This window comes from Delphinapterus leucas, chromosome 19 (assembly GCF_059928025.1).
Source record: "Delphinapterus leucas isolate spDelLeu-1000000601 "Yukka" chromosome 19, BTC_Dleu_Yukka2, whole genome shotgun sequence".
Lineage (NCBI taxonomy): Eukaryota > Metazoa > Chordata > Mammalia > Artiodactyla > Monodontidae > Delphinapterus > Delphinapterus leucas.
Genome location: NC_143147.1, coordinates 13,246,298 through 13,274,169, shown reverse-complemented (window position 1 = coordinate 13,274,169; position 27,872 = coordinate 13,246,298). Strand labels below are relative to the sequence as shown.

Genomic DNA, 27,872 nt, shown 5'->3' with positions numbered 1-27,872 from the left:
CCACAGCCGTATCTTGCTCTTTAAAGTTAGATTTAAATTAATGACAACTAAAACGTGAAATTCGGTTCCCAAGTCTTACCAGGCACCTTACAAGTGCTGAGTTGTCACACGGGGTTGCTGGCCACGTGACAAGTGCAGATATAGAACATTTCCATCACTACAGAAAAGCTTGGACAGCGCTGTTTGAGCTGTTCCTTGGATGGGGAAAGTCTGGTCCTGCCTTATGGCGTTGGCATTCACTGTTACCTCTGCGCGAAGTGCCCTTCCCCCAGCAATTCATTCCCACGGCTGGATCCACACATCGGCTTCAATGGGAGGTTCCCCCACAAGCACCGATCTAAAGAAGCCACCGTTTAGTTACTCCCAAGCACACATGAACCAATTTAATTCTGCACAGCATTTACCACTGGCTAATGCTCTTCTTGTTTATTTGGGTTTGTCTGTTTATTGCTCAACTCCACATGCCTCCTCACGCCAAAGCAAACTTCCAAGATCAGGGACCTTGTCCGTCTGGCTCACAGCAGTCCAGCGCCCGACACACCTGCCCAATTAGTATTAACTGACTGTTAGGCCCATGCCGTTCATATTTCCTTTGAAATCACCTTTTCTCCACCTTCCCTGCCACCACCCAGCCTGGGCCTTCATGCAGGCCACCCCGACGGCACGACAAACAGAATCCTGCCTCTGCCCTGCCTCGAGCCTGCAAACACCTGCAGGTGAATGTTAGTTCTCCTCCTGTCAAATCAATTCCCTGTCCCTGTCCATTCTGGCTCCAAACGGCCTCCGTGTCCCCAAAGGTGGCAATGCGCTTGTTCCTACCTCGGCGCTGCTGTCAAGTCTCTCCCTCTGCCTGGAGCACCCTCCCCGTTTCTCGGTGAGGCTGCACCTTCTCCTGTCTCCCAGGTGTGGCCCAGGTGGGGGTGCTCTGCAGACACTGGCCCCTCCTCCAGCCTCCTCCAGCACTTCCTATCTGCAGCCCGGCTTTGGCACTCACACACGCACAGAGGACAAGACGTTCCACCTTCCACGTACACACACACAGATCATCCCCGAGATGACTCCTAAGAGCAATGCTTCTCAAGCTTTACTGAGGGGCAGAGTCACCTGGAGAGTTCATAAAGGGCACACAGGTCAAGGCTTATGGGAGCAGGATAAGATCGGGCCTCTGTCCTTTTCCCACATTCCCTGGGTGACTCAGAGACCCACCAAAATATAAGCTGCACTGTTTTTTTTTTTTAATTTATTTTATTGAAGTATAGTTGATTTACAGTGTTGTGTTAATTTCTGCCATACAGCAAAGTGATTCAGTTATACATATATAAACATCCTGTTTCCTATTCTTTTTCCATGATGGGTTATCACAGGATATTGGATATAGTTCCCTGTGCTCTACAGTAGGACCTTGTTGTTTGTCCATTCTATATATAATAGTTTGCATCTGCGAATCCCCAAACTCCCCCTCCATCCCTCCCTCATCCCTCTCCCCTTTGGCAACCACAAGTCTGTTCTCTACGTCTATGCATCTGTTTCCGTTTCATAGATAGGTTCATTTGTGTCCTATTTTAGATTCCACATATAAATGATATCATATGGTATTTGTCTTTCTTTTCCTGACTTGCTTCACTTAGTATGATAATCTCTAGGTCCATCCATGTTGCTGCAAATGGCATTATTTCATTCTTTTTTATGGCTGAGTAGTATTCCATTGTATATATGTACCACACACCTTCTTTATCCATTCATCTGTCGATGGGCATTTAGGTTTCCATGTCTTGGCTACTGTAAATAGTGAGCTACACTGATTTACAACATCAGATCTTCAACAGGAATGGTTCAAGCCTTGTCCATTTCCACCAATCGGGAACACCTGGGAAGGGCCCGACTTGGTTAACGACCTTCTCTGACACAAACTTGTTCTCCTTCAAGTATTGAAAGCTACCCCCTGGGGCAGGCTGAAAAATGGCCCCTCCAAATGGAGCCACATCTTAATCCCTGGAGCCTACAACTGTCACCTTATATGGCAAAAAGGGACTTGCCAGGTGTAATTAAACTAAGGATTTGGGGATGAGAAGGTTTTGCTGGATTATCCGGACGGGCCCTAACTATAATCACAAGGGTCCTTATAAGAAAGAGACAAGGTCAAAGAGGGAAGAAAAGCCAATGTGAAGCCAGAAACGGGGAGAAAAGGTAACAGGATGTGCAGCCATGAGCCACGGAAGGAGCTTTTACAAGATGCAAAAGGAAAGAAACGGATTCCCCCCAGATCCCCCAGAAGGAGCCAGCCCTGGGACACTGACTTTAACCTCGTGACTCATCTCAGACTTCAGACCTTCAGATCTACGGAAGGGGGATGCGTTCTTTTAAGCTACTACGTTGGTGGCAATAGGAAACTAATTCACTTCCTTTTCTGTAAGCATCCTGATTTTCTGCTTAACTCATTATTGAAAGATACAAGAAGCTCCATTCAGACAGGGCTGGCTTGCTTCGTTCATCTCTGTGTCCACAAGGCCTAGCTCAGGGTCTGCCATGCACATCCTCAAGGAAGGCCGATATTCCAAGTTGGAATTTGGGAACCTTCCCCGATGCGCCTGGCAGCCTAACCCCATTGGTGTTTCCAATACGGGAAATACATGAAGTTCAGAAATAGGTCACCAAGCTTGAGCATCTTGGGGAAGAACTGCTGTTGTATTCTGACTCGAGGAAACCTAGGCAGATACACTCTTCTTCTTAGACTCTTATTCTCCTGAAAAGTGTGTGGCTTAGAGCTGTGCTGTCCAATATGGTAGCCACTAGGCACATATAAGGATTTAAATATAAATAACAATTAAAATGAAGACCCAGCCTCTCAGTCACACGAGCCACAACTCAAGCGCTCACTAGCCACATGTTAGTGGCTACGGTATTGGATGGCACAAACAGAGACCATTTCCACCATCGCAGAAAGTTCTACTGGGCTATACTGTCTGACGGCATCTCTCCAAACACGCTTGGCTCCAGCTCCAGACCCCGAACTAGAAAACCTAAGGGGGAGAGAGATGCAGCCACCACACCCCATTCTACCCTGGAATTCATTCTTGAGCGTGTGTCCTAAGACACACAGCTTGGAGTGGTGTCCAGAGATTTTCGTCCAAGTCTGATTCTTTGTTAAAAAGACTCTTATTGTTGGAAAGTGAGAAGGAGAAGTAGCAGCTGAGGAAACTGCAAACGAGAGATCGGACCCATGCAGGGGTGAGGTGGGGAGGACGGAGATTAGAGAGGGAAGAAGCAGGGGAAAGTAAGGGGAGCAGCACGTAGGAAATGGACTCTAGTGATGTGATCACGAGCAGAAAATTCAAATGTCGAAAAGGGGGCCTCCCTGGAGATCTGAAAGCACGTAAAGGAACAGCCAGCCTGCAGAGGGGCTGGACCACTGCTCAGAGAAGGGTCTGCAGGACAGACCTTCATCTGCCGTGGATACCCTGGTATCCACTCACCATCCCCATAGGGCAGCAACAGTGTCGGGGGAGACATGGGGAGAGGAAATCAACTGAATGCAAAAACACAGAACTTTTCCAAACAGAAAATTAAAAACTGGAAAGTGGGGGGCTTCCCTGGTGGTGCAGCGGCTAAGAATCCACCTGCCAATGCAGGGGACACAGATTTGAGCCCTGGTCCAGGAAGATCCCACATGAGGCGGAGCAACGAAGCCCGTGCACCACAACTACTGAGCCTGCGCTCTAGAGGCCGCGAGCCACAACTACTGAGCCCACGTGCCTAGAGCCCATGCTCCGCAACAAGAGAAGCCACCGCAATGAGAAGCCCACACGCCGCAACGAAGAGTAGCCCCCGCTCGCCGCAACTAGAAAAAGCCCGTGCACAGCAACGAAGACCCAACTCAGCCGAAAAATAAATAAATAAATTTATATTTAAAAAAAACTGGAAAGTGCACAGTGCTGCCGAGGCTATGGGTAAATGGGCACTCGTAGATGTAGCTGGTGGAAGGATAAATAGATCTGCCTCGCTGGAGGCTGTCTGGCACTTTCTATCAAATTTACAAACACACTCTTTGCTCCAGGCTTTCAACTTCAAGAACGGATCCTTCCCTGACACTCCCCCGTGTGCAGAACGATGGACACACAGGGTATCCACAGCGGGTAGAGGTAACAGGAAAAGATGAGAAGCAGCCCATACGCCCATCCGTGAAATGAGTCAGGAAGGTATTAAAAAAAACGAGGACACTCCTTCTATTGACTAAACTCCACGATATACTGTTACAGGGTGTAAAGCAGCAGCAGCAGCAAGGTGAAGAAGAGAGGAAGCCAGCACAGGTGTGAAGGGAAATAAAGGCACACGCACAGTCGTAAATCTGCACCGTCTCCTCTACACCCACAAGAAACTGGTAACTTGCTCACCTCTGGGGAAGGGAATTAAGAGGCAGAGGACAAAGGGTGGGAGGCAGGCCAACGTTCACTCTCTATTTTTTAGTGCCTAATAAATGACAGAATTCATCTATATATGACCTATTCAGTACGAGTAAAATTAACAAAGATACGCTTCTGGATATGTACCCTCGACAAAGAGTTTAAAACTTACCGCATGAACACCCTTCTGCATGGATGCTACAACCTCAGTGGGAAGACAGCACCTGCCAGGTGAGTGGGCCCAGGGGACCAGCTGCACAGCAGCCTCGAGCCCCCGGGTGCCACGGGCGCCTCTGTCCCCTCGCCCGGTAGCAGGTGTCACCTCCCCTGTGGTCCCGGGCCTCCGAGGAGGAGTTCCCAAAGCCCTGGCCCTCAGCAAAGCCGGGCTGTGTTCCAGCCTTGGAAATGATCAGGAATAGCCCTGCTCCTGCCTAAAGCCCAGCTTCTGGGTCCATTTCCGACCGGGGTGCCACCCCGCCCCAGGGCGCCCACTGCCCGGGCAGTGATACCCCGCCAGCCTCTCACACTAGGGGAGCAAATGCAAGCGAGTTGCACGGCTGTGTCTGATAATCACTATGGACACCAGCCTGAATCAGGTCTGTGTCCAATTAGCCACGCCTGCAACACCACCATAGCAACGAAGGTAATATTATTGTTCCACGAAGAGAAAATGAAACACACACACACACACACACACACACACAGATGTGTTGTCCAACAGCCTCCAAAGCCACAGACGTAACACTTCTCCACGCCCTACAACTTGTGCCTCTCACTTCCCCGAGACGATGCAGCTTCTCTGACGGGAAGTCACAGGCTCGGGCAATTACCTCTTCACACCCTCCACGCCGTGTGCCCTTCACAGGGTTGCACTCCTCCCTCTGCCCTCTTCCTGCTTGAGACAGAACGGCCTCCAGGTGAAGCTCCAAGCTGCCCTCGGCTGGCTGGCTGGCTGCTTTCTCCAGGCCAGACCCAAGCTGGGCACTGGAGTTTTGGTGGCTGCAGGCATGAACCACCCACCAATCTTGAGACACAAATGTGGAAAGCATTAACCCAAATGGAAAGACATAAATCAGGAGCGGAGCTACAGCACGGAGGAAAACAGCTCTGCTCGGAGAGCCCGGGCCGTTGCACAAGAGCAGCGTTGAGTCACCCTCCAGCAGAGGGAGGGGAGCCCCGGTGGGACTGGTGGGTGGATGAGCCCGGGGTGGGGGTGGGGGGGAGCAGTGCAAAAGCACAGCTGTAAGTTCATCACCAACCACACTTCATCAGCAGCCTGGGGAGAGGGGGGCCAAATGTCACCTCCCCTCCCCAACTCAGGAAGTGTTTCAAAATGTGTCCTCTCCGGAGAAGACAGCAGCAAGGAGTCTTCCTAACAGCAAACCAGTCACCCTTTACAGCCTGCAGCTGTGTCCCGGGGAAGCCAATCCCAGGCCCTCTTGAAAGAAGGTCTGCCTTATCCTTCTTTGCTTCTCCCTGGCCATGAGCCATGCTGTTTTGCGGTCCTCAAGTCTAGGTGCCCATCGTGGGCACACAACGCTTGCTCTACCTGCTTGCCCATCACTACCGTTTCATATCTTTTCTTCCTTTCCTTCTTCCAAACACCCCATACTCCACACAAGCTGCTGGGGACAAGACAAACCTATCAGCTTCCCCATCCCTGCTCCCTGGGGAGAACCTCCCAGCTTCCTGTAAGACACCGCCTCACCCACCAACTCCTCTGCCAAGACTGATTCCCAACCTTCAAGTTCTAAGCACCTGCTCCGGGGCGAGGCCCTGCTGTCCCTGGGTGTGGCAGTGGGGGAGGAGGAGGTCCAAAGAGATAACGCAGCTGGAGAGCAGAGCAGCAGGAGGTCTGAGCCCTGGGGGCTCTAGAAACTACCATGGCAATGCCCTAGCTTTCAGCAGGACCCTCCCCGTCTCCAGGCCATCTTCATCTTGCTCTGAGAGGTTGCATTTAGAGATCAATGGGGTCCCTTAGACTCTGACAACGCTACGTAATGTAGTGGAACTTACACCCCCCCCCCCCGTGAGTACAGGCACACAACAGCCTGAGAGACGGGTAAACGACCCAGTTTTGTTGGAAGGGGACAAGTGATGGAGTAAAGAGCAGAGCAGTGTAAAGGGGTGGGCATGACAAGGAGAGCAAGAGAGTCAGAAGAGATCAAAGAGTGGGTTAGTTTCTGGCGGCTCTGTACCAAATTATCACGAACTACGAAGCTTAAAGTCACAACACAAATGTATTGTCTTCCTGTTCTGGAGTCCGAAGTCTAAAAAGGGGTCTCACTGGGCTACAGTCAAGGTATTAGCAGGGCTGGTTCCTTCGAGAGGCCCTGGAAGAGAATCCGCTTCCCTGCCTCGTTCAGCTCCTTGAGGCTGCCCGCGAGTCCCTGGCTCGTGGCCCCCTCCTCACATCCTCAACCTCTTGCTTTTGCTGTCACATCTACTCCTGACCTGACCCTCCTGCCTCCCTCTTATCAGGACTCTCTGTCCGTACACTGGACCCACCTGACTAATCCAAAATCACCTCCTCATCTCAAGAGCCTTAATTTAATCACACCTGCAAAATGCTGTTTGCCTCGTAAGGTAACATCCACAGGCTGTGTGGCTTAGGACATGGACATCTCTGGGGGACCATTACTCAGCCCGCCAAAGGGATTAGCCACGTGGGCTGCCAAGGCCCTAAGGAGGAAGCATGCCTGGAACACCCTCAGGAACGCCAGAGAGGCCGGTGTGCAGCAGAGGGATGAGTGAGGTGCAGGGAAGGAGAGGCCCCCAAGGTCAGGGAGGTCACAGGCCCGACCATGTCGCACCTTGTCAGCTGCGGTGAGGGCTTCTTCGGCTTTTACTCTGCCATCATGGGGCCCATCAGGATGTTCTGAGGAGCAGCGTGATACGATCGGACTTATTATTTGAAAAGAACAGACTGGGGTCTGGCAGGGCCGTCAGGAGGCAACTGCACTAGTTCAAGGGCACAGGGCTGGTGGCTGTGGCTCGGAGCAAGATGACAGCAGTGGGGGTGGTGACGAGTGGTTGGATTTTTTAAAAAATCAATTTGGAAGGAGAAGCCCACATGTTTACCTGACACACTGAACATGGGACGTGAGAGAAAAGGCGGTGGGGGGGGGTGTCAAGGTTTTTGGCCACAGCAGCTGGAGGGACGGACTTCCCATTTACTGAGCTGGACAGGCTGCAGGTGGCGTGATGCTTGGACAGGTTGAACAGCAATGCCAACTGGATATGGGTCAGGAGGTCAAGGGCAAAACTGAGCAAAGACTGGAAATGGACTTGTCGACCACAGCTTAAAGGCTCTCACTGTGGCAGGCATGGGGGCGGCGGGGGCGCTGCCAGGGGTCTGGGCTGGGTCCAACCACCAGGTTGAGAACTGGTGTCTGGACTTGACCCTGAGAGTAATGGGACGCGCCTGGGCCCCACGGCAGCCCGGGGTGTGGAGTCAGCCAGGATGACCCGGATTAATTCTGTGGGTCGGGTACCAGTTGCAAGACAAGAAGGCAGAGGCTGAGTCAGCAGGGATTGCGTCTCAGCCCTCGATTGCTCGCTCAATCGGGCGTTTTTCTACTTCTCACAGTCCAGAGGGTGGGAATCCCAGTTGTGGGGAAGGTCGGGGGAGCGGGGCGGGATTCAGGAATGGGGTCAAACGCCAGGCTCCAGGATCCTTGGCTGTGGACAGCTCACCTCACTACCCAGTCGGTCTCCGCCTGGCCCTCGAGGGCACTCACTGTCCTGCCCATGAGTCCCGGAAAGCCTTCCTGTGTCCAAGCTGCTGGACGGTATCAGCGTGGTCCTACCTGAGGGGCCCAGTAAATCAGAAGGACAAAGCAGGTCAAGGGCAGGTGGCCAGACTGTGGGGCGCCTCCCAGGGGACAATGTGCTGAAACATCTATTGCAAGCTGGATTCCCACGGCCCAACGGCACAAGCCAAGCCCTTTCTGGGCACTTTCATCCATCCATCCATTCATTCATTCGACAAATATTTAGTGAGGACCTGCCCAGGGTCAGGCACTGCTTCTAGACATTTGGGGCACGGCAGTGATCAAGTAAAAGGGGAAGAAACCCCTGCGTTTGTGGAGCATTGATTTCAGCAAGGGGGTAAGGGGAGCACACAATAAAAACAATAAATAAGTAAAGTATAAAGAGTATTAGAAGGTGATGGAGGAAAAAAAAATAGAAAAAGGGGAACCAGGAGGTCAGGGTAGACTGGGAGGGTGGGCAGCAATTTTAAATAGTTTGAAATGTTACAACTGCTTCCAAGTCACAGCGGACAATCTTTCTCGCTCTTCAGCCCCTTCCTTCCCTCCTTCCCTCCCTTCAACAGTCACTGGATGCTCACCCTAGGGCAGCCCCACGTGCTCCCCGCTCTCATGAAGATGTTTTATTTTACAATTTATTACATTTTATTATACATTTTATTCAAGGAGACAGAAGTTAAGACAGCTAGTAATTCCAGAAGGGTGACAAACGAGCAGAAACTCACCATCTCCCAGGATTCCTGCAAGCACGCCCATCACAATGGGGGATCCTCCCAAGAGTGTCTGATTCTTGGTCCAAGTCCCCAGCCCACTTCCTCCCTCCTACTTCATGTCCCCATCACCACCATGACCTGGATTAGTAGAAAGCACAACTCAGTGGTCTCTCTGGAAGCTGCCCACAGACTGTCCTTACACCTGGCCCGGTCACCATCCCAAAGCATCGACTGGTTTTAGGGCCTCTGGATGAACTTGTCTGTTCCACGTTTCAGACTCAACATCTTCTCGAGGAGCACCAGCCCCCCCCAATACCCCCCAAGGGGGCCCTGCCAACCCTGCCCTCCCCTCCGCTCTGAGCACCTCTGTCGGGCAGGTTCTGATTCCTCTCGCCTGGCTGTGCTCACTACCGGGGCCACGGCGGCCAGGGAGCAGAGGATGACAGGGGAGGATGTCACATGTGGGCTGTCTGGGGGCAAAAGGCGTTTGGCAGCTCACGCCTCTGACCACAACGTGCAACTCTCTTATCAGTGGCGCTAACCACTGGGGAACTACAAGCGAGCTGAGTACAAAGGCTCTTCCTGTTTGGAGGGAAGTCAAGGCTGGCCCCTGAGGCACATCCCTGACAGTCTTTCGGCGTCTGGACCCTCCCTCTCCTCCCACTCTGCATCCAGCTGTGAGCCAGCTGGACCAGTGCTGGCCCCAGGCCCGGGTGGACGACACAGCCACCAATGGGGAGAAGCAGCCACCAGGAGCTGGCCCAGCCACTGTCTCGCTCCCTCTGCCCTGCCACAGACCCTCCAGTCTTATTTCCCTCTAAAACTGGGGGGCACTGGAGAAGATGGGGCACCATCACTTTTCCTTCCTGCCGTGTTACTGAGTCTCCCCTAAATGGCTCAGCTAGACCAGGACTCAATCCACAGACCACAATGATGGCACTCAGCAGAGATGCTCTGAGCTCTCCACACCTCACAGCTGCACAGAGCTTCGGGGGCTCCACGGCCCTCTGTGGGAGGCCGGTACAGAATCGGTACAGCAACCAGTGGGTCAGATCACGGGCTCTGGAAAGAGATGGTCTGGGTACAAACCCTGTCGCTGACTGGGTGACCCTGAAGAAATGATTGCACTTCTCTGTGACTCAGTTTCCCCATAGGTAAAATGGGCCTGGTAGTATGAGTACATAAAGATACAGCATCTAGAACGGCACCTGAAAAAATAGCAAGTGCTACATAAATGCTGTCCAGTATTATTAAATATTCTTGATTGGACAGGTCTGTTTTAAAATAAACTAACCACGGGACGTCCCTGGCAGTCCAGTGGTTAAGACTCCACACTTCCACTACAGGGGGCTCGGGTCTGATCCCTGGTCAGGGACCAAAAAAATAAATTAATTTTAAATCAATTAATTAAAAAACAGCCTATCCACCTGTGTGGCCACAGGCCCATTCATTAGTTGAGAAAATATAGGTATGGGGAGAGTACTGATGATCTAACCGCGTACCACTGACACTGCTTGCTTATTCCTCGTCAGCCTCTCCCAGGCTTCTCCAACCCCATGCTTTCCATCAAAGTCTCAGAAGGCCAGGCGATTCCGGGGTGCCTCTAGCACCCCAGCAAGGAACTCAGCAACCCTCCCACCCAGGGCACAACACAGACATCTCAGAATCCACGGAGACCCACTGTCTTAGGGGAGGACTTGGGAGGCAGTGGACCCAGGGCTGCCTGGAGCTCTGTGGGCCCCTGACACAAAAAGCCCCCAAAGCACGTGGCACGGCGTGACATGCTAACAGCCACACAACATCTGCCCTCCACCAGCACCATCAAAGCCCCGTGCTCCAAATGCCATCAGCACCATGGCTCTTGCAGGTGGCAAGACGGAGGGAAAACACATCAGGGGACACCACTTAATGATGAGCCGTGTGACCCAAACCCCAAGAGTGGGCCTTCCCATCTGTGAACTGTGGTGGTCTGGCTCTCCCAGACCCACCCTGCCAAGGACAGTGCTTCGCAAACAGTTCAGGCCGCCGTGTTAGCCCTCATCCTGCCCTCCCACTGAAGACTTACAAATAGTGCCTTCTCCTTGGAGAAGAGGCCAGTGCCTCAGCCAGCATCTCTTAGAAACCCTCACGTGTTGAGAAAGGGACCCAGACATCCTTCACTGGAGGCATCGTCCCAAACACTTGGGTTGATGTGTGTGGCGGGTTTGCTCAACAGCCATGGTGGGGGAGAGTGGAAAGCCCCCAGCTCTAAGTGGAAAACCCTGGCTCCCAACCACGTCTCCACTGCACAAACCAGTTACTGATTGCCATCAGCCTTGGTTTTCCTCACCCGGTAAAACCCAAACACGACCTGACACGCTGCAGAATTAACTGAAATACGTGTAAAGGTGCAGGCTGAGATCTGTATCATTTTAAGGTTCAATGGGGGACTCCATATTTAAACATATTTTAATATCTCTTTACCCGAATATCTCTAGATGGGGCTACGCCCCCCAGCTTACCACAGCCTCAACACTCGTGAGTCACCTGTTGGACCCCGGAAAGCACTGAAAACTATTTTGAGCAGGGGTCCTGGGGTTCCTGCATGCAACTGAATTCCCTGGAAAGCATGTTCAACACAGATATCGGGGCCCCACCCCTGCTTTTTGACTGAGCAGGTCTGCGGGGTGATGCTGGTCCAGGGACCACAGTTTGAGAAGTCCAGCCTTAGAATCTGAAGACTAGAAAGTATACTAGGAATCCCCCAACACGACCACAGAAGAGCCAGGGGACACTCCATGCCCCGCGCCTCGTTAACAGCTCCTGGTCCAGTCCTGCTGTCGGCCTGACGCGAGGCTGTTCCAGCTCCCACCTCAGACACAGGCGGGGCTAAGGTGGAGGCGTGGCCCCGGCTGCTTCCTGCTTCCTGTCCCTTGGCCGGGGGTGGGGGTGGGGGTGGGGGTGGGGGCGGGGGGGGGGCAGAAAGAGACCACTGGGTCCCCGGGCTGCTGCCTTCAATGCCCAGCCCTCTTGATGATCCTATCCTTGGTCCCAGCTCCTCCCTTCCAGGAAGAGGCAGGCCTGGCACAGGAGGTCTCAAGGCTGGGAGGGTGGAGTCCTAGGCCCCAGGGAAGGGAAGGGGCACAGCAGGGCCCCGGGGCAGCTGATTCTAGGCCAAGCCCCTCCATCCTGAGCAGAGCCTGGAGACAGTGGGCTCTGAGGGGCGGGGAGCCGGGCAGGCGTGCACACTGCACCCAGTGTCCCGGCCACACAATGCATAAGGGGCCGGCAGGGCAGGCGGCCAGGGCCCACTCATGCCAGTACCATCTCGAGCCCTTGCCAGGCCTCAGAGGGCCGGTGAAGAAGCTGGACTCTGTCCCGGGGCACAGTCGGGCTCTATTCTTATCTCAAGGGGGGAATGCGTGACTCTCCTTGCAGTGAACGGGGGCCCCCCCGGCGAGGTGGGAGAGGAAACAGGGCCATCACTGTGCCTGAGAGGGCTCCCCACTCGGCCCCCGGCTCCAACTGGCCCCTGGTGCCAGGGCCTTGCACGAGCCTCCGACAAGGACAGGCCGGGCTGAAGATGGACAAGGAAAAGTACAGCCCAGCACAGACTGGCCCTCACCGACGGCAGGACTCAGAAACCTGCACACACGGGTCCTAAGTGAGACCCAACAGGACGGGTCCGAGCGGGAAACACAGCCTCCTGGACACAGTTACTTACCGAATCCCAAAGGAAAGGGTCCAGATATCCTATGCACCCCACACACAGGCACAAGTTCCTGCTGGCAGATACGGGTCCCTCTCTCACCTAGCCCAAAACATCATTTGCAGGTGGCAACAGATCTCACTAAGACCTCCCTTTAGTTTGACGGAAGGAAACACAATGATTTTGACACGTATTCATCCAACTTTCTAGGTGTCTGAGGGCCGAAAAACAACCCACTGAAGAGCCTGGGTTACTACCATGGACTCAAAGCCTCAAACCACTCATACCTTAAGTCTGCAAGTATAAAGGCGCCCCGTGGTGGATGAAGTGACAGATGAGGGTGACAAGGGAGGTACCAGGGGTCAGGGGGCTGGAAGAGAAGTTACGTGCACTGAAATAACTGAAGGATGATTAAAAATAAAGAAATGAATATTTAGTCATCATCCACTATGTGCTAAGTATGTAATTCTGTAAGGCAAGTATCAGCATTCCCTTTTTTTTTTTTTTTTTTTGGCTGCATTGGGTCTTCGTTGCTGCGTGCAGGTTTTCTCTAGTTGTGGTGAGCGGGCGCTACTCTTCGTTGCGGTGCATGGGCTTCTCCCTGCGGTGTCTTCTCTTATTGCAGAGCACGGGCTCTAGGTGCACGGGCTTCAGTAGCTGTGGCTCGCGGACTCTAGGGCACATGGGCTTCAGTAGTTGTGGTGCACGGGCTTAGTTGCTCCACGGCATGTGGGATCTTCCCGGACCAGGGATCGAACCCGTGTCCCCTGCAGGGGCAGGCAGATTCTTAACCACTGCGCCACCAGAGAAGTCCCAGAGTTCCCAATTTAAAGATTAGAAAACAGAGTCACTGAGAAGTCAAGGGATGTTCCTTAAGCAGTTATGTACAGAGCCAGGATTCAGACCTAGGCCTTCAAGTCCAGCCCTCTTTGCATTAGAGCAGCCCACTTCCTGGGAGTGGCAGGGATGGGCAGCAGCAGTGCTGGAGAGCGAGAAGGCGTCTCAGGCATAAGGGCGTTGCCAGAACGCATTGCCACCAACTTTCCTTCACATGTTTCTCCTTTAGGCCTGCAGATCCGAGTCTCGGCCAGTGAAGGGGGCGCCGGGCATTTTCAAGGGCTGTAAATTGGTACCACCTTTCTGAAGAGCAACGATAGAATGGGTCAAAATGTACACCACAGATGTAACTGCAGAGCATGCTTCTTTCCAGGAGAGGATGCCTCACTAGGAATGTTGGCTTCAGCGATTTTAACAAAAGCCAAAAAAAAAAAAAAAAAAGGAAAAAGAAGAAAGCAACCTCAGTGTCCATCACTAGGGGATTATAAATAACAAATAGTTCATCCAAATGATGAACTAATAGTGAACACTAAAAATAATGCTTTAGATACATCTACTCATACAGAAAGGTATTTAACATATATTAAGTTTAAAGAAAAAATGTCGCAGAGCAACTAAGCCCGTGCGCCACAACTACTGAGCCCGCATGCCGCAGATACTGAAGCCTGCGCACCTAGAGCCAGTGCTCCGCAACAAGAGAAGCCACCGCAATGAGAAGCCTGCACACTGCAAGGAAGAGTAGCCCCGATCACCACAACTAGGGAAAGCCCGTGCACAGCAACGAAGACCCAACGCAACCAAAAATAAAAATAAAAAATTTTTAAATGCCTTAAAAAAGAAAAGAAAAAAAAACAGGTTGCACAATTGCATATATAATATGATTAAAAGGGGGGAACAAGGGCTTCCCTGGTGGTGCAGTGGTTAAGAATCCGCCTGCCAATGAAGGGGACACGGGTTCAAGCCCTGGTCAGGGAAGATCCCACAGGCCGCGGAGCAACTAAGCCCGTGCACCACAACTACTGAAGCCCATGTGCCCTAGAGTCCGCGAACCACAACTACTGAAGCCTGTGCACCTAGAGCCTGTGCTCCGCAACAAGGGAAGCCACCGCAGGGAGAAGCCCAGGCACCACAACGATGAGTAGCCCCCGCTCGCCGCAACTAGAGAAAGCCCATGCGCAGCAACGAAGACCCAACACAGCCAAAAATAAATAAATAAATTTATTTAGAAAAGGGGGCAGGGGAACAAGGAGATTGCTCTTCCTTTCTCAGTAGGATGAAAGAGAGGGGTGAATGGTGACAGGGTGATGGGGGCGGGGGTGGGAGGGTCAGGGTGGTGCTGGGAACGAAACCAGGGGGTGAGGGGTCAGCTGAGGGTGGGAGCCGGTAGAGAACTTAGACTAACTCCTGTTTGGCCTTCCTCTGGACCAGTCTTAAAGGACTAGGAAACATCCAGAAAATACTGAACTAGTAAATCTTTTAGAAGCCCCTCCCCCCTGCTTTACTTATTAATACTCCCCCCACCACTCCCCTCCCACCCTGAAGTTCCACCTCAGTTCCCATCATGGATGGAGCCAGAGGGGCCAGGACAAGGTGGACGCGGTGAGCTCCCAGGCTCTGCCCGCTGAGGGTGCTGCCAGTCTGTGGCCTGGACTCACGTGACACCCGCCTCTCCATCTCAGAGCAGTCCTCTCAGCCGCGGGGATCCCACAGCAGGCCCTGAGGTGACACCACTCGGGTTCCCCGGACACCAGCTCGCCAGTAGTGACCGACCCAGTGACTCAGGGAGGGCACAGTTAATCGGGCCTTTCCTGCAAAGCGGGAGCCGCTTCCCAGACGAGAAAAGTACAATCAGACCTCGGAGAGATGGTGGGTTCCAGTTCCAGACCACCGCAATAAAATGAGTCACAAGATTTTCTTTTTTCTTTTTTGGTTTTCCAGTGTGAATAAAAGATGTTTACGCTATAGTCTATGAAGTGTGCAACGGCATTATATCTTAAAAAAATACATACCTTAATTTAAAGATGCTTTATTGCTAAAAAATGCTAGCCATCATCTGACAACGGGCCACAAACCTTCAACTGGTTTAAAAAAAACAAAAACAAGAACGCAATACCCGAGCTGTGCCTGCATTTCCCTTCTCTTTCAACTCTCCAGCTCTCTTCCTTGGAGTTCTCAGGGAGAAAACCCAGGAACAATAAATGGGTGTGAGGGAGAAGAGGGAGAGAGAATTCACGTGCCCCCCACATACATACATACACACACACACACACACACACACACACACACAGACACACACACACCTCAAGATCTCCTCTTGTTCCTGAAAAGTCCACAGAATTCGGGGAAGCTGCTTGCTGGTCAAAGAGCAGCCCTGTTTTGAGGGTCAGGACCAATCCCAGGGTGGAGCTCTGGGAAGAGAACGTGACCGGGACCAAAAGACCCCACCTCCCATCCCAGTGAGAGCAGCATGGCCAGAGCCAGCCAGTTCTGGGTTCAAACCCCAGCCCTGCCCCTTCCTAAGCTGGGTGATCTTCCTTAACCGCGTTGGCCAGACACAGACCAGAGCCTGGGCTTCTAGAGCCAGGTGAGTGCAGGCTCCTGACCAGCCTGGCAACCTTGGGTGGGTCACCCTGTCCCTAGAACCCAACATCTCCTGCAGGGAGACGGCTGCAAGCAGACAGAGGTTGGTTAAGTTCTGGCTGACACACTGGGTTGCTAGCTGTTGTTTTCAGTTTCAGTCAATTACCAACATTATAAAACGGGGTGATTTCAAATTTCCAGCTGGGCACACGCTCCCTACGATTGGCTGTGGCTGCTGTTTCCGATGGCACATCATTCCTCAGTGCTTAGTGACCTACTGACATCTGAATCTGTCACCCCCGCTCGAGAAGACGCAACATTCCGTGACTGTGGGCACCTCTTTGCTCTGAACACTGGGGTTAACTCGGGGAGCCCTGGAAAGAAGGCAGCAGTGACCCCCACCCCGTACATAATCCCCTTTCTGGACCCAGCTCCAGCTTACATCAGGAGGACTCGTGGTTTCCTGGGGTTGGTGGGGGGACTGCACAGCCCGCAGTTGGGGGCTGCAGGGGGGAGGGCTGGTAGGGTGGCTTTTGCTACTGGCTCCGTGGTCTTGAGGAGACCTGGGCTTGAAGTACTACATGAAATACTCACTTCTTCTTTGTTCCAGAACGCTCATCACCAACAGCTCCACCCAGCTCCCCCGAAAGCATTTCAGCTGTCAGCTCACAGAGGGACAGACGCCAGGCTGGAGGACATGCCGCTTACTTGAGAACTTTGATTTTAAAGACACTAACCTGACCCTGGGAAACACAGGACCTGGGCAGAGAAGTCCCCTAAGCCCAGAGCTCTGACCAGATTCCCTTCCAAGACCTGCGCCTCCACCTCCCTGCCCCAAAACCCCCGAGACTGGGCAAGTTCCCACCAGGCTGAGCGGACCAGGGCAGAAAGCTCTGAGCAAATCCTGGAACCCGCGAGTCTCTCCCTAGAAACGGGGATGAAACACGAGAACCACACAAAGATCTGAGTGATTCCAGGACCACCTCCGGGGCCACATAAGCTCTCGACAGAGCACACACAAACACTGAGCCAGGGTTCTAAACATCTGGGGCTTAGCTAATCCTCGGCTCTGGGGCCTTCAGTTTGGGTGGACTCCCAGAAACAGCCGAGCCGGAGGGGGATCCGGGTCCAGTTTCCAGGGAGCTGGGCCAGGCCTGGGAGCCCTGCACCTGGCCCTGCCCCAAGCCGGGGCCCCGAGTCCCCACAAGGCCATGCATGCATCCTCCTGGCCCACACCCGCAGTTCCGGGGCGGCTCCACCGCCCAGCCCACACGTGGAAGGCAGAGGCCTCAGCGCTCCAGGATTCCATTCTGCGGTGGAGGCTTCTAGAGGAAATAATTCCCTAATCCCCTTCCTAAATCAAGGCCAAGAAACAACTTGCGCAGAGTCCGCCAGATGACGGCTGCCCGGCTGTCCCTGCACTGACCTCCTGTAGCTAAGGAGGAACTGGGGGGGGTCTGGGGCGGGGCAGGATGTGGGGCCCCTCGTGCTCACAGACCCACACTTGATGCAGTCAGTTCTGATTTTCGGTCCACAGACCATGGGATTCCAGAGTAAGCCGAGGCCAAGTGCTTCCCCTGTTCCCCCTTAACTGGGCCAGAAGACAAAACTCTGTGTTTCATGACATATTTATTCAACTGCATTGTTTGTTGCCTATTTTCACTTGCAGTGACAGTTTTCATCAAAATCTTGTTTAAAATTCCAACCAAGGCATCTTTTAATGTAAGTGATCCTTGACTGATTAATTTCTCCCTGTGGGTCAAGAGACATACAGGGGACGTGTCCTTACCTGATGACTTAAATAAATAAAATGGTTAAAAGATGCCTCGATGACAAAAGTGCCAAGACCATAAAACAGAGAGGGGACAGTCTTATCAACAACAGTGCTGGGACAAGACAGCCACACGCGAAAGAATGAAGCTGCCGCCTTTCTCTCACCATTTACAAAAATTAACTCAAAACAGATCTAAGTGGGCTTCCCTGGTGGCGCAGTGGTTGAGAGTCCGCCTGCCGATGCCGGGGACACGGGTTCATGCCTCGGTCCGGGAAGATCCCACATGCCGTGGAGCGGCTGGGCCCGTGAGCCATGGCCGCTGAGCCTGCGCGTCCGGAGCCTGTGCTCCGCAACGGGAGAGGCCACAACAGTGAGAGGCCCACGTACCTCAAAAAAATAAATAAATAAATAGATCTAAGTTCTAAATGTAAGAGCTACAAATATAAAACTCATAGAAGAAAACAACAGTGTAAATCTTCATGACCTTGGGTTAGACGCCAGTTTCTTAAACAACAAAAGCACACGGGGCAAAGGGAGAAAAAACAGACATCATCAAAATTAAAACTTTTTGTGCTTCAAAGGACACTCTCAAAGAAAATGAAAAGACAAACCACAGAATGGAAGAAAATTTTTGCAAATAGTCTCTCTGATAAAGGACTTTTATCTGGAGTACATGAACACATACAACTCAATAATAAAAAGACATGTGTTATTTAACTCAATATGAGGAAAATGGGCAAAAGCTTTGACAAGACCTTTCTCCTAAGAAGATATATGAACAACCTATAAGCACTTGAAAAGATCTTCAACATCATTAGCCTTCAGGGAAATGCAAATCAAAGCCACTTCACACCCCCTAGAAGAGCTGTAATCAAAAAGATTGGGGCTTCCCTGGTGGCGCAGTGGTTAGCGCAATGGTTAAGAATCCGCCTGCCAATGCAGGGGACACGGGTTCGATCCCTGGTCCGGGAAGATCCCACATGCCGCGGAGCAACTAAGCCCGTGCGCCACAACTACAGAGCTGGCGCTCTAGAGCCCGTGAGCCACAACTACTGAAGCCCAGGTGTGGCAACTACTGTAGCCCACGTGCCTAGAGCCCATGCTCCGCAACAAGAGAAGCCACCGCAATGAGAAGCCCGCGCACCGCAACAAAGAGCCTGTGAGCAGCAACGAAGACCCAACGCGGCCAAAAAACCCCCCAAAAAACCAAAAAACAAAGAAACAAATAACAAGTGCTGGCAAGGATGGGAAGACCCTGTACAGACGGCAATGTAAACTGTGCCCCAGCTTTGGAAAATCCTCTGGCAGTTCCTCAGAAGGTTAAGCACAGTTACCATCTAACCCAGCAATTCTGAATTCCTGATTATCCACCCCACCCACGCTGCGTATGTGCATCCATGTACATGTTTGTGTGCACACAGATAACCGCCACTCACCATCAAATCCCTTGTCTTCACAGCCATGACCTCCCCGTGGTATCACATTTGAAAAAACATCACTCAGGCAACCAAAAACTGTTATAAAAGCAATCTGATCTTTACTAAAGTCTCTTTTTAAAGGAAGAAAAGGGCTTCATTCACAACACGTAGCAAAACTGAAAATCTTCCCCTCCCCTCCCTTTCAATCTGACTCGCAGGCAGCGGCCAAGCCCGAATCTCCTTCCTACTTTCTCCAGAGGACTTTAAATTCCTCCCGCGCCCCCATGGCTTGGGTCATTCCCCACTGCAGACCTCCTTCTCCAAAAGACAGACAGACTGACAGACGCTTATACACAAGCCCTCAAGGTCAGTCCTTTCTCTTTTCTTCCTAAAACTACCCTTCCAGACTGCTCCAACTCTGTCCCTCTCTGCCCATTGCTCAGATAGGTTCTCCACAATGAAGGCCAGGGACTGAGCTGGCCAGATTTCTCCTAAACTAATAAAGGCAGGGGGGAAGCTATGAACATTCCATCACGCTCTGCTGGTTTACGTTTGTTTATGTTTCCGACTTGGCTTTTCACAATTATTTTTACGTGTGCTTTCCTGTCTCCACGTGGCGGGAGCAAGCCCGGCAGTGCAGGCACGACGCCATTCTCTTTCCCCTCCACCCACAGCTCTGGTACCACCTTCCGAGCTCCATGCCCCATTAGCACAGAAGATGTAGGCTCAGAACTGGTTGTGGGGATGGGGGCGCCCGCCAGCCAAGGCGGGAGGTGGTGTCTGCATTGCTCAGAGCTGGATGCCTCAGCTCTGGGAAGGAAATAAATTTCCAACAGAAGATCAAAGGAAGGAACACTAGCAGAAAACCATGGGGGAAGACTTGAAGCCGCAACATTTGAGGAGAGATGAAACTTTTTCTGGTTCAGAGTTGCAGGGAGAGTTTAAAGGGCAAGGACATAAATTAGCAACTTGGCCCCAGAGCAGCACGGGGTGGCTGCAGACAGGACAGCACAAAGGGACGTCTGCAGGAAGACTAGACGCCCTGAATTAAAGCAAATGCCTCCCAAACGCGGTCTGTCTTTTATTAATCACGATGTCACCCGTGGCGGAGTATCCTGTGACCACCGCCAACCGTGACAGGGGGCGTGGCACCAGCTTGCTCAACTTCCTTTCCAAAGGAACCTCCCTCCGGGAGGCGGAGGCTTCTTCCATGGATCCGATCAAACTGTAGCCTGTGTTTCTGGGCTCGGCCTCAGAACAGGATTTCTCGTGGGGACATCCGAACCCCTTGGTTATTTTCATCTCTCAGTCCAGCCAGAAGTTTGGAGAGTCGCTGGGGTTTCTCCCAACTCAGCACAATGATGCTGTGGAAAATACAGGCCAGATTTCCAGTCTTGGAGAAGGGGAGCTTGACACACTTCCTTCTCATAGGAAAAGTCAAGGAGCTGTCTCTAAGATGAGACGTGCAATTCATCAGCAAATCCGTCAGCGCCTCCTTTGACGCGGACGCTAAATCTAACACTCCTTACCACCTCCGCTGTATCAGCCCAGGCTGGACCTCCATCCCCTCAGAGCTGCTGGCCTTGACTCACAACCAGCTTCAATCCATCCTCCACTAGCAGCCAGAGTGACCCTTTAGGATGGAAAGCCTTACCATGTCACTCACAGCTCACAACACCCACACCCCCCCCAGAGGCATCCCATCTTACTTAAAAAAAAAAAAAAAAAGAACAGAGCATCTATGACAGACCCACAAGGTCCTGCATCATCTGACCTTCCTCGACCTCTCAGCCCCCAAATCTTCACCCTCTCCCACCGGCTCACCCAACTCGGGCTCCATGGGCACGGCTAACCGTCCTCAGGGCCTTTGCACATCCCTCCCCCAGATCTCCAGGTGGCTCATTCCCCATCTTTATTTTATTCTCTGCTCAAATGAGAGAGGTCTTCACTGACCACCCCACTTAAGGTAAACCTCCCCCCTCAATCTGCCTCACTCTCCACCCCCTCCCCCCGCTTCATATAGCTTCACAATATGTATCACTCAGCTGACATACGTGTGAAAGTGTGTGTTTACTGGGATGTCAGCTCTACTGCGCAGGGAACTGGTCTACTTCGTTGACGGCTGTATTCCCAGCATCTGGAACAATTCCTAGCACTTTGCAGTTGCTCCATAAATATTTGTTGGAGGAATGAGTGAATGAACACGTGAATTCCTGGTTGATGATGGTCCAATAAGGAACATCGTGATGCCCCTCATTTCACACTTGTGTCATGGTTCAGATGAGAAAGCATTTAAACAAATGTAAAGGAAAGAACTATTGATCCACTGCGATCCTTCCAACTCATTAGCAAGAAAGGGAGGAAAACAGAACTATGCCCACGTGACAGAGAAGGAAACGTTGGGATACTGTTAGAGGGAATAAGGAAGCATATGGGCTGGTCCAAGGTCAAATTTGTAACCAAGAACCAAACTAGAGCCAGAATCCAGCTTTCCAGACACTCTGTCCTATGCTCTTTCCAGCAAGTTGCTCTGATTTCAACACTGTCCTGCCAGAAAATCTATTAATATCATTAATCATATTAATATTCAAAAACCTTTTAAAATATGATTATTGAGAGATGCTGATACGGCATCGTTTGATAAATTTCCACATCTATCTGTGGCTTCAAAAGTAACTCTTCTTGGGACTTCCCTGCTGGCTTAGTAGTTAAGAATCCGCCTGCCGATGCAGGGGACACAGGTTCGAGCCCTGGTTCAGGAAGATCCCACATGCTGCGGAGCAACTAAGCCCGTATGCCACAACTACTGAGCCTGTGCTCTAGAGCCTGTGAGCCACAACCACTGAAGCCCGCGTGCCTAGAGCCCATGCTCTGCAGCAAGAGAAGCCACTTGGTACCAAAGATCAGGTGTGTTTTCCAGAGATGCACAGCCAGGTCTCGAAAGGGAGTTCTCAATTGTGGCTGGCCATTCCATGGCCATTCCACCAAGATGGCGCAGGAAACACTGGTTGCCCCAGGCAGAGGGTGGGAGACCAAAAGAAAACCCTCAGCCCATCCCTGGCAGAAAGCCTTGCTCAGCTGAAGGCTGCAAACACCCTGGTGTCCAGAGCCATCTGCCAGGGGCATGGGGACAAGTACTGGTAAGGAAAGTTCAAAGGCACTCACAAAGCAAAGAAAACAAACTGTATTTCAGAGAAGTGCTGGGAAGGGGGTGCAGAAAGAATGACAGAACTCCCAGGTTTCTCTGGAGCAAGCCATGCCCAGCTTAGTCCAAGGAAAAGGTGCCCAGGGAAGCTCAGGCAGCACGAAGACCAGAAGGGCCCCCCATCCGATCATTAGAAAACTTAGTTAAGGGAGGAAGCAGCAGAGGCTTGGAAGAAACCTTCAAGGCCATAAAACCAGATGCTGAAGCCCTGCCCTGGCCCTGGGGGATCTATCACATAGGTGGCATTGAGATGAAGCAGGGCCCAGGGCCCCTAGGACCAAGTTCCGAGTTCCTACAGGTGTAGCAGTCCAATCGGCGGCCTGGTCCTGGTGTGGGGAAGAGAGGCACCCATGGGTCCTTTGTTCCTGCCGGGGACACCATCACACCTGCTGCTGGACAGACAGTGGCTGGGTCAGGACCAGCAGCCAGGGAGTCAGTGCGTGGCCGGGGCTCAGGGAGGGGGCGTGAGAGCAACGCCTTCTAAGACCCCCAGAAATGAGGGCCATCTCCCAGCCCTCAAAGGAACATAACCCTGGAGCAAAGCCCCAGGGTTCAGTGAGGTGGAGAGACACATTTTGTCTCTGTGGGGCAGAGCAGCCACCTCGATGATAGAACTTGCTCCTGCTGGTCTAAAGCCAGGACTTTCTGGGAAGGGCCCAGAGTGTGAGCCCCAGGCCCTTTGAACCAGCAGGCTTTGTGACCAAAACCCGTATTAAATAGAAAGGATGGATAAGAAATGGAATGTTTTGCCCATCCCAGCCTACTTCCCGGGTCAAGCCAAGAACAGATGCCCCAGGATGGGGTCCTAGCCAAGTCTCCCACGTTATGACTGACCTTCACATCTTGTTTTACAAAGCAAAATCCTCTCAAGAGAGAGAAAGTGGATTCCCTGCTACTCAAAGTGGGGTCCACAGACCAGCCTCACTAGGAACTTGCCAGAAATGCAGACTCCGAGGCCCTCCCACGGGCTCCAAGGCCCCATTCTGCTTTGATGCACCCCTGCTGGAAACTGACCACCTCGGTATATAACAGGCTACATCACGGTCAAGGGGTAACAGCCTAAAGAACACTCCTTTCCTACAGTGAGACAGTAAAAATTCCTTATTTTAGGACCTACTATTTCAGAATCCATGCTCCTTTGGGCACGCTAAATTGAGATTTACCTATTAAGTCAAGAATTTCTACAAATAAGGAGGAAACCAAAAAGCCCTCTTCAAATGCTTAGTCACCCAGTTTACATTTTTTGTTAATGTGTTAATGGCAAAATACTTATTCATACCTTCCCAATTCAATTTAAAACATTTGAAAATATTTTGCTCATCTTGTGCAAGATCCCCTATGTGCCTGGGTTTTGGCTCATGAATAAATAGTTGTTACCCCACTTTCAGGCAAAGCCAAGTAGTGAGGTTTGTTTTTTTTTTTTTTTGAGGGGAGGGCCATGTATGTGTCCCTGTGTTTAATCACAGCAAAGTATAAATATACAGCTGCGTCTCTGAAACCCGCAAAAACTCCCAGGCAACCTCAATCAGGTAGATTTTTAAAACACTCAGACAAAAGGAAACAACCCGAAAGTTTCTGTAAACGGTGTTTGATCCCAGCTGAACCTATCTCCCAGTTTGGAATTTACTAGCTAGTTAAAATAACAGGAACATCCTTCTATTTCCTCTTAGAGCTCAAAGTGAGACACTAAGACCAGCCAAGCAGGGTAAGAAACCTCACACATAAACATAGAAAATAAACTTGTAAAAAGATATTGGGTAGCTGTGTTTGTACACACGGGATGGGACTGGGGGTACACACGGCCACCCCTCTCCCTCGTGCCAAAGATACAACCGGAATTTTATCAAAGCTTCCTCAAACCAAGCTCAAACTCTCTAACTTGATTCTTTAAAACAAAACCAAAAAAACAGAGTACCTTTATCTAGATTTTAAAATGAGTGTAAACACTGCCAAGAGCTCGTAATGAAAGAGTACAGAACTCTGAGTCAAAGGGTCTGAATGCTAACTCTGTTCTTGACTAACGGCCACTTCCTAACCTGGAGCAAATCGCAAATTCCTTGCCTCCCGTGTCCTGGGCTGTAAAATCAGGAGGATGCGAGGAGTCACCGCTCGCCCAAGTTCAAGGTCCTGCTGAGGACCCACCGTGAGTTACATGTGAGAACACGATAGACCTTAAGGCTCACGCAAACCTTAATTACAGTAAGTCCCCTACATACGAACCTTCAAGTTGCGAACTTTCAAAGATGCGAACGTGCGTTCACATGTCCAATCACGTAAGTTAGTTCACGTGTCTGGCGTACACCGTCACGTGCGTGCATCCTCTGCAAGTGGTTGTGCTTTGTGTCCTTTACTGTACAGCGCTGTATAGAGTATAGTAGTGCAGTATCTTTATTTCAAGCCCAGGCTGTCCGTTAGCATGCGTAAAAGCAGCGGTGATGCAGCCGGTACTGCTGAGAAGTGCCAGCTGTTGTCCTGTACTGCTGTACTTTTCAAGGTACTGTCCTGTAAGATTAAAAATGTTTTATCTTGGGACTTCCCTGGTGGTGCAGTGGTTAAGTATCTGCCTGCTAACGTAGGGGACACGGGTTCGATCCCTGGTCGGGGAAGATCCCACATGCCGCGGAGCAACTAAGCCTGTGCGCCACAACTACTGAGCCTGCGAGCCACAACTGCTGAGCCCGCACGCCTACAGCCTGTGCTCCGCAACGAGAAGCCACCACACCACAACAAAGAGTAGCTCCCGCTCACCGCAATTAGAGAAAGCCCACACGCAGCAACGAAGACCCAATGCAGCCAAAAATAAATAAAACTTTTAAAGAAATTTATTTATGTTGGTTTTTTATGTATTATTTGTGTAAAAAGTATTATAAACCTATTACAGTACAGTCCTATATAGTCACTGTGTTCGTTGGATACCTAGGTTAACTTTGTTGGACTTAGCGAACAGATTGGATTTACAAATGTGCTCTTGGAACGGAACTCATTTGTACGTAGGGGACTTAACTGTATTGCCAAGAACAGGCATTTTTGACTGAGCAGCTTGGGAAAGAGTCAGGATCACCTGTTTTAGGGTTTTTTTAATGTCTTAGTTGCATCTTGGTATTGGGGGGTCGCTTTTGTGGGATGGGGAGTAGCTTTGTCAGTTTGGGTTAACCTGGGCCCTTCTCCATCCCTCTGATGACCCTCTGGGTTAACCTGGGCCCTTCTCCATCCCTCTGATGACCCTTTATTGCTGGTCACGAATCACCATGGGGGAGGCAGTGATCCTCCCTCAGGAGACTGCATCCCCAGGTGGCCTGGAGGAACCCACAAGCCAACCTCCTGCTGCAGAAGGTTGGCACATGGCATGTCAGCTTCAACGGGAGGGGCCATTTGAAAGGGCATACCATAACCCATCTCATAGAATTTAGGACACTGCAGCCAGAGAATGAAGCACCAGGCTACATTTTTACAACCTTCCATAAATGACAGTTAAGGATTAGAGGTTAAAGAGCTAGGAAAAGTTTGGCAATTCCTCAAAAGGTTAAGCAAAGAGTCGCCATGTGACCCCACGATTCCACTCCTGAGTATACACCCAAGAGAAATGAAAGCTGTCCACACAAAAGCCGGTACACAAACATTCATAGCAGCATTATTCACAATGGCCCCAAATCAAAAACAACCCAAATGTCCATCAACGGATGAATGGATAAATAAAAGGTATTCTATTCACACAGGGAATATTATTCAGTCGTAAAAAGGAAAGAAGTGCTGACATGCTACAACATGGATGAACCCTGAAGACATCATGCTAAGTGAAAGAAGCCAAACACAAAAGGCCACACACTGCATGATTCCATTTATATGAAACGCTCAGAACAGGCGAATTTGGAGAGACAGGAGATTAACAGTTGCCAGGGGTGAGGGAAGGAGGAAGAAGGGGGTGACCATTAATTGGGTACAGGGTTTCTTTTTGGGGTAACAGAAATGTCCTAGAATTGAACAGTGAATATACACTGAAGTGCACACTTTAAAAGGGTGAATTCTGTGTTATGTGAATTGTATCTCAATTTTAAAAATATATTATAAAAACAACTCATTAAAATGTAAAAGGGCAGCCCTAACAGGAGTTACTACCGCCCAAGAGAAAATCTGGTGTGACATATACACTTGATGTCATCTTACCTTCAACCTCCTAACCCCACGTGTTCTTGGGCATCGTTTAACCTTTTCTTTCTCTTTCTCCCTCCCACCTCCTCCCTCCTGCATCTGTCTTTTCTTCCCTTTCTCTGTTTTTCTTCTATTTCTTTCTCTCCCTTAACTGGTTACGTCCTTAAGAAAAAAAATGAATGATTGAATGCAATCTAGGTGGTAGTGGGCTTTTTAAAAAATAACTTCTCAGGACTTCCCTGGTGGTCCAGTGGTAAAGAATGCACCTTCCAATTCGGGGGACACGGGTTCGATCCCTGGTCAGGTAACTAAGATCCCACATGCCAAGGGGCAACTAAGCCCGCGCGCCACAACTACTGAGCCCACACGCACCTCAACGAGAGAGGCTGCGTGCTGCAACTACAGAGGCCACGTGCCCTGGAGCCTGTGTGCCACAACTAAAGAGAAGCCCACATGCTGCAACGAAAGATCCCACATGCCTCAATGAAGATCCCGCGTGCCGCAACTAAGACCCGACGAAGCCAAAAAAATAAAGAAAATAAATAAATAACTACTTAAAAAATAATAATAACTTCTCTCCTTTTAGACAGCAGTTAATAAATGACTGTGAAAGGCAGCATCCTGGGACTGATGAGCACGACTTGGGGGAGTGGCTGTTGGGCTTCAATCAGGCACCGCTGTGACTGTGGACGAGTCACTTTACTCCTGGGCCTCAGTTTCCTTACCCGTAAAATGGGGGCAATCGTAGAAACTACTTCACGAAGTCTCTGTTAGGATTAAAAGAGTTAGAACAATGCCTGGCACGCAGCAAGTGCTCTATGAGTGTTTGATAAATAAGAAAATGAAAGAAAGAAACCTATCAGCTAGGGCTGGCTCTGAGGGTCTCCAGACCTGACTTAAAAGCACTCTTCCTGATGCAAAACTTCTTTTGCGTCAGTTAGACTGTTTTCTAATTGCAAAACTAACACGTGCTCATTGTTCCTTGGTGATGCTTTGCCTTATTACATATTTTTCTACATCATTCCGTGGCAGCATATAGCATTTGATTATAGGAAGATATTGTAGAAACCTGTTAAATAAAATCTTCCAGTTTTGACCTTTCACCTGCAACACGCTTTCTCTTTCCCTTTTGCTAATGGAACAAGAGAGACCATCGTTGCCTTCTAGGATGGAAGGAAAAGAGAGCCAGGGCTTTCAGTAATCCGCAAGTTTAAGCCAAAAAGGATGGGGAGGGCGTGGGGGGGACGGGGCTTATAAACTCCTGTTACTGGGTGGGGTTCAGGGATGACTGGCTCCAGGGGCTCACACAATGTCAACAGGGCGCTATCTCTCCCCTCT

At 51.0% G+C, this 27,872-nt stretch overlaps 1 protein-coding gene across 13 annotated transcripts in view; it reads right to left on the bottom strand.

The window, feature by feature from the left end:
• Positions 1-27,872, bottom strand: part of GAS7 (growth arrest specific 7) — a 195,769-nt gene that overhangs the window by 132,922 nt on the left and 34,975 nt on the right. For 2 of the 13 annotated variants that reach the window (XM_089900341.1, XM_089900349.1), the window contains exon 1: positions 5,231-8,083. The exons of 4 other annotated variants lie outside the window; for them this stretch is intronic. In XM_089900341.1, the coding sequence (XP_089756467.1) occupies positions 5,231-5,449 (219 nt within the window). In that variant the 5' untranslated portion in view covers positions 5,450-8,083. 7 more of the 13 variants (XM_022596200.3, XM_089900350.1, XM_089900343.1 and 4 more) reach the window with 7 other exon arrangements.